The following is a 7,500-nucleotide window of genomic DNA, read 5'->3' as shown; positions in this document are numbered from 1 at the left end:
ACCTGAACCGTTGATACAAGGCAGGATGGATCCATGCTGTCATGCTGTTGACGCCAAATTCTGACTCGACCATCTGAATGTGTCAGCAGAAATGGAGACTCATCAGAGCAGCAACGTTTCTCCAATCTTCTATTGTCCAGTTTTGGTGAGCCTGTGTGAATTGTAGCCTCAGTTTCCTGTTCTTAGCTGACAGGAGCGGCACCCGGTGTGGTCTTCTACTAGTGTAGCCCATCCGCCTCAAGGTTGGACGTGATGTGTGTTCAGAGATGCTCTTCTGCAGACCTCGGTTGTAACGAGTGCTTATTTGAGTTACTAATGCCTTTCTGATAACTGGAACCAGTCTGGCCATTCTCCTCTGACCTCTGACATCAGCAAGGCGTTTGCGCCCACAGAACTGCCTCTCACTGGATATGTTCTCTTCTTCAGATCATTCTCTGCAAACCCTAGAGATGGTTGTGCATGAAGATCCCAGTAGATCAGCAGTTTCTGAAATACTCAGAGCAGCCCGTTTGGCACCAACAACCATGCCACACTCCAAGTCACTTAAATCACCTTCCCCATTCTGATGCTCAGTTTGAACTGCAGCTGATCGTTTTGACCATGTCTACATGCCTAAATGCTTTGAGTTTCTGCCATGTGACTGGCTGATTAGAAATTGGCGTTAATGAGCATTTGGACAGGTGTACCTAATAAAGTGGCCGGTGAGTATATATATGTATATATCATAGTCGTACTGCAGTTTTCTTTAAATTACCTTGAAAGTACTGAAGATTTCCATGTTTAATGTGCTATGTCTAGTCTATTGTGTTCTTTAAAGTCAAGTGAAGTATGTTTTGTTGGCTTGTATTGTACCACACAATGATACATGCATACAGTAAGATACTATTGCCACCTAATACTATCACAATACCACCACAACGTTTCATGGTGAGAGTGTAAGCCACAAAAACAAAGCTCAAAGAGATTATCAGGGACAGACGAAACCGAACAAAATGAGGAAATCAAAGGGGGGCAATGAGGATGAGACCACCCTTAATTCAATTACTCTGCGCTCCCCCATAAATCACATCCACAGTGTATTATGACGCCCTGAATTGAGCCCGCTGTGTGATGGATATCAGATCCTGCTTTAATGTGCCGTTTGCTGGCAGCAAATAAACAACAGGACGAGCGTGTGTTTGGCGGTGTTTCTCCATTTGTGAGGCCATGAGCTCTCACCTGCTATTTCCATCAGCTTTCTCTCGAGGCCTCGCTTCCTATGTCACAAGTTAGAACAGGCAGCGCACATCTCACGGGGGGGTTCTGAGGTTAAGTCCCCCGTGCACAAGCTCATCTGACATCCTGGTAATGTAATCTAACTCTCACACTGCTCCACCAAAGCCCAGCGTGCCTGAGAATCTCCAACGCACTGACAACAGTGTTTGTAAGTGACAGAGAAAACAGAGCACCGACAAATGCTCTAAATATTTTGTATTATTGATAAAAATGTTATCAAATATTTAAGGCAGGGGTTCCCAAACTTTTCAGCCCACGACCCCCAAAATAACAATGTCAGTGACTCGGGACCCCCCTATTTTTTAAGATGGTTATACTGTAAATATGTAAACGTTGCAAACACAACTGCAGGCATTTATAAACATGAGCATATTGACAACACAAAAATGCAACAGTCTATTAACCATATAATGTTTTTTGTAGTCATTTAATAATTTAATTACATTTTAATATAAAAACTAAAAGGCTGATGGCTGATTTGTATGTTGTTGGTTCTTTTAAGCAACTATTAACTATCTTCTGTGGGTTATAATTAAAATATGGTAATTCAAATAGTTTAATAAAATTTTGGAAATCACCAAGCGACCCCTTGTCAATGTCCCGCGCCCCCCCGAGGGGTCCCGACCCCCACTTTGAGAACCACTGATTTAAGGAATAAAATGGATTTTAAGTCTCAACTCAAACCAAACACAGTGAAAACAGAAAAAAGTATTTTCAAGTAGACTCTTATTTTTTTTAGTTTTTTTAACGCATTGAAAGTTCTTAGGAGTTTGCATGTTCTCCCAGCGTTCGCGTGGGTTTCCTCTGGGTGCTTCGGTTTCCCCCACAGACATGTGGTACAGGTGAATTGGGTAGGCTTAACTGTCTGTAGTGTATGAGTGTGCGTGTGAATGTGTGTGTGGATGTTTCCCAGAGATGGGTTGCGGCTGGAAGGGCATCCGCTGCGTAAAACATGTGCTGGATAAGTTGGCGGTTCATTCTGCTGTGGCGATCTCAGATTAGTAAAGGGACTAAGCCAAAAAGAAAATAAATGAATGAATGAATGTTCTTAGAAAATTGGACAATTGTACCTGCAGAAACATGTGGATTAGTTCTTATAACTCAATATTTTCTCTTTTTTTCTCACAGGCTTATGGACCAGCTACTATGCCATTATACAGTAGTTCCCGTACTGTGGTCCCACTCCTCAAACACATTATTCGTCACTGTCCTGCCAGAGTCTTCAGCGTGTCCCGCTGCCTGTCGACGGATGGCTCCGCTGCACAGCCACAGATTCAAGAAAACTCTGTTCAACTTTTCAACCATGTCTACCCACGAGACGACATGACCAATGTGACAGCTAAAATCTTGTCCAAAGTCGGCTGTCAGCTTCACAACCGGCCGCACCACCCCTTGTGGCTTATTAAAGAACGCATCAAAGACCATTTCTATCGCTCGTACGTGGGTCGCACTGGAAACCCCATCTTTTCTGTACATGACAACCTGAGGCCGGTAGTGACGGTGAAGCAGAACTTCGACAGCCTGCTCATTCCTGCAGACCACCCCAGTCGCAAAAAAGGAGAGAATTATTACCTGAACCGCACACACATGCTGCGGGCGCACACCTCCGCCCATCAGAAAGAGCTGGTGCGCTCGGGCCTCGACTGCTTTCTGCTGGCCGGAGACGTTTACAGGAGAGATGAGGTCGATTCCAGCCACTATCCCGTCTTCCATCAGATGGAGGGAGTGCGGCTGTTCTCCAATCATGAGGTTCGAATTTTTATGCACATGACAAAAATAAAATGATGAATCATGTTCATAAATGATCAAAACATCTGTAAAACTACATTTTAAACATACATAGATGGATGGATGGATAGATTGGACAAAAGATAGATAGATAGATAGATAGATAGATAGATAGATAGATAGATAGATAGATAGATAGATAGATAGATGGATGGATGGATGGATGGATGGATGGATGGATGGATGGATGGATGGATGGATGGATGGATGGATGGATGGATGGAACAATAGATGGATAGGTAGATGGATTTGTGGATGGATTGATAGATAGAATGATTGAACTATAGATAGATGATAGATACATAGATTGATAGGTAGAACGATGGGTGGATGGATGGATGAATGGATGGAATGATGGATAGATGGAACGATGGCTGGAATGATGGAAGGATAGGTGGAATGATGGATGGATGGATGGCATTATAGATAGATGGAATGATTGAACGATGGATGGATGGATGGATGGAACAATAGATGGAATAATGGATATATGGTGTGGTAGAATAATGGAGATAGATAGATAGATAGATAGATAGATAGATAGATAGATAGATAGATAGATAGATAGATAGATAGATAGATAGATAGATAGATAGATAGATAGATAGATAGATGGATGGATGGATGGATGGATGGGTGGATAGATTGATGGATAGATAGATAACCGATGGATAGATGGAACAATAGATGGATGCATAGATAGATATATGGAATGATAGAATGATGGCTGAAATGATGGATGGATAAATGGATAGATGGAACGTAGGTAGAATAATAGATGATAGATAGATGAATGGTTGGATGGAAGGATGGATGGATAGATAGAAGGATGGATGGATAGATGGAAGGATGGATGATAGATGGAACGATGGCTGGAATGATGGATGGATAAATGGCATTATAGATCGATGGAATGATTGAACAATGGATGGATGGATGGAACAATAGATGGATAAATCGATATATGGAGTGGTAGAACAAGATAGATAGATAGATCGATAGATAGATAGATGGATGGATGGATGGATGGATGAAACAATAGAAGTTCAGATGGAGTGGTAGATGAATAGAAATGGATTGGTGGATGGATAGATGGATACTGAAATAGTCCTTAAAGAGACGTGCTGTTTATATTGATTTAACTGTGATGTTAAACCAGTCCTTTTGAGCCCTGTGGAAATCTGTGGAAAAGCTGTTTTATTTAAAGTGCAAGTCTGTGATGAAGATGTGTTTTAATGACAGCCGTGTGAGCGCTAACTTTAATATAACGCAGACGTGTTTTCTGTGTCTGCTAGCTGTTTGCTGGAGTGGAGAACGGTGAAGATCTGTCTTTGTTTGAGCGTGGCGGTCGGCGAACGCCTCAAAAGCAGGAGACGCACACGCTGGAGGCCGTCAAACTGCTGGAGTTTGATCTGAAACGCGCTCTCACGCGCCTCGTGCGACACCTTTTCGGGGAAGGTAGGAATCCTGCCATGTTCACACGTCTGTTTCTCCTCTTCCTCTGTCCAGCTCAGCTCCATCTGTGTGTTTCTGCAGATCTGAAGATCCGCTGGGTGGACTGTTACTTCCCCTTCACACATCCGTCCTTCGAGATGGAGGTGTTCTTTCAGGGGGACTGGATGGAGGTGCTGGGATGTGGAGTGATGGAGCAGGAGCTGGTGCGCTCAGGTACTGGAGCATACTAATATGCAGGGCTGAAGGCAGTGCTTAATTTGTAAATGAATAATCGCTGGAACAAAACCAGGAAATAAATGTGACCGTGACCCACGTCCACCACACAATTTCAGTTAAATGGTGATACAGTTTGCATTAGTATAATGTTGTTGTTATTAGCCGTATTATTTATTATATGCAGATTTATATGTGTTTGAATAAAAACATGTTTAGATGTGTCCACCTGTGAGATTTTGAAGACATCTGCATCACCATATGGGGCATAAGAACAGGACGTGTGTTTGGATATACCTCCGCTTTTTGACATTATTATTGTTCATTTATACCTTTGCTGGAGATTAAAACTGAATTTAGAAATAGTTTTGAATCAAATCTTTGTGCTTAACAAACAAAACTAAATATGTCGGCTAATGGATGTCTTCTGTTCACCGTTTCTTTACTCCATCAAAGTAAAGGAGTAAAGAGTAAAAGTAAAGTAAAGAGAAAGTAAAGAGGCTGAATGGAGGAGGCTCGTTCTTTATCCTCGCGCTGCAGATGCTCTGTTTAACTGTTTTCTCACTAGTGAAGCGTTCGGTTTTTCCTCTTACAAAGTACAAATGCACCATGGCACGGCATAACTGACTCTAAACGGTAATGGTAGTTGAGACTCTAATTGGTTTAATGCACGTTATGCTGAAAACACACCCACAACTCATTAAGAGAATAAGCACAGCCCTGTTAGACCATGCTGAGCATATTTTTCTGTTTTTAAAATAGCAAAAGTGGATTAGGACATGCCCTTAAAGCTTTTGCCGCATGCACTTTAAATTGGTGCCTAGATCATTAAAATAGAGCCCAATATGTTGTCTAGAAATGCTTCTTGATTTAAGATCTTTTAGATATTTGGACTATAAACGAATACAAAGACAAAAAAAAAACTGAAGTAATCAAGCTCTTTTTTTGCAGTGTACACACATAAACAAACTTACAATCTTGACAATGCAGCAGGCGCTTATGTGAGTTCAGCTGACGTGATCCGCCTAGTCATAAAGTTTGGTACTAATAGCAATGTCTATGCATGACCTTGAGCGCTTTAATTGCTGTCCGTGTAAACGCTCCATTAGGCACATGCTAAGTGAAAGTGAACCTCTGGAATCACTGATCTGAATCATGAACTCTTGGGCTGATGCTGTGACAGTACTTCAACAATATTCTGCAGATGTTTATTCGTTTGCTTTATTTATAGAGCACATTTAAAAATAACAGATGTTGACCAAAGTGCTTTACAAAAAGATCAGCACACAAAATCTACACTTTTATATATATATATATATGATCTAAAAGCACCAAGGGAAGAACATGACCTAATATGCAAAGGCAGACCATTCCACAGATGAAGGGCTGTGACAGAAAAAGCCCTGTCACCTCTTGATTTCAACTGTGATTTGGTAAACAACTAGCTGAAACTTGTTTTCTGACCTGATTGGCCTCAATGAAGTATGCCAGTGAAGAAGCTCACCGATGTAAATAGGTGTTAGACCATTCAAACCTTTAAAAACAAGTAGCAATAGTATTGAATCCTAAATTGGACTGGGAGCCAGTGAAGGGATGCTAAAACTGGTGAAAAAAAACAAAAAACTTTTGTCCCAGTTAAAAGCATAGCAGCTGCATTTTGAACCACATGCAGGAGTACAATTGAAGCCTGCAAAACTCCTAAATACAATTATACAGTAAATACAGTTGCAGTAGTCCAATCTGGACATAATAATAACATTGATGATGATTTCCAGCTCTTTAAAAGACAGAAAAGGTTTCAATTTGGGAATGTTCCTTAATTGATAGAAGCCACTGTTTTATTTATTTGATTGTTAAACTTTAACTCAGTGTCAAAGATAACTCCAAGACTTTGTGCGTGACTGTGCACCTTTGGTTTAAGCGAACCTGATTGATTAATTGTAGATTCACAGACACTCGGAGGGCCAAACACTAGCACTTCAGTTTTTGATTCATTCAAGTGTAAGAACTTACCAGCCAACCATTCCTTAATCTTGTTAAAACAGGTAAAAAGAATCAGAATATCATCAGGATATAACTGTATACAGTTGAAGTCAGAATTATTAGACCGCTTGTTTATTTTTTCCCCAATTTCTGTTTAACAGAGAGCAGATTTTTTCAACACATTTCTAAACATAATAGTTTTGATAAATCATTCATAATAATGGATTTATTTTACCTTTACCATCATGACTGTAAATAATATTTTACTAGATATTTTTCTAAAAAGCTTAAAGTGACATTTAAAGGCTTAACTAGGTTCATTAGGTTAACTAGGCAGTTGAGGGTAATTAGGCAATTTATTGTATAATGATGGTTTGTTCTGTAGATGATCGAAAACAAATTTAGCTTAAAGGGGCTGATAGTTTTGTCCCTAAAATGGTGTTTAAAAAGTTAAAAGCTGCTTTCATTCTAGCCGAAATAAAACAAATCAGACTTTCTCCAGAAGAAAAAATATTATCAGACATACTGTGAAAATTTCCTTGCTCTGTTAAACATCATTTGGGAAATATAAGTTATATATATATATGTTAGTATTACTGATTTTTTTAATATTAGTATGAGAAATGGAGACGTGTTTCAAACAATCAAGTAATTGTATTATTCTGTAAACAATAAAATGCATGTAAAATTGTCATTTTCCTCAGCTTTCTCTGACAAAAAATATATTATTATATTATATATCTGCAGAGCTTGGTACAAGGAATGAAATCCCATTTATTTCCCCAC

At 39.9% G+C, this 7,500-nt stretch overlaps 1 protein-coding gene across 1 annotated transcript in view; it reads left to right on the top strand.

Annotated features, from left to right (window-relative positions):
- The window catches only part of fars2 (phenylalanyl-tRNA synthetase 2, mitochondrial), a gene marked incomplete at its 5' end in the record, with an annotated part of 181,019 nt that overhangs the window by 50,003 nt on the left and 123,516 nt on the right, over nucleotides 1-7,500 (top strand). The window contains 3 exon segments of the mRNA NM_001105594.1: nucleotides 2,404-3,024; nucleotides 4,359-4,521; nucleotides 4,600-4,731. Of these exon segments, the coding sequence (NP_001099064.1) occupies nucleotides 2,422-3,024; nucleotides 4,359-4,521; nucleotides 4,600-4,731 (898 nt within the window).

This window comes from Danio rerio, chromosome 24 (assembly GCF_049306965.1).
Source record: "Danio rerio strain Tuebingen ecotype United States chromosome 24, GRCz12tu, whole genome shotgun sequence".
Lineage (NCBI taxonomy): Eukaryota > Metazoa > Chordata > Actinopteri > Cypriniformes > Danionidae > Danio > Danio rerio.
Note: the sequence above shows the minus strand (reverse complement) of the source record. Positions and strands in the feature narration are given on the sequence as shown.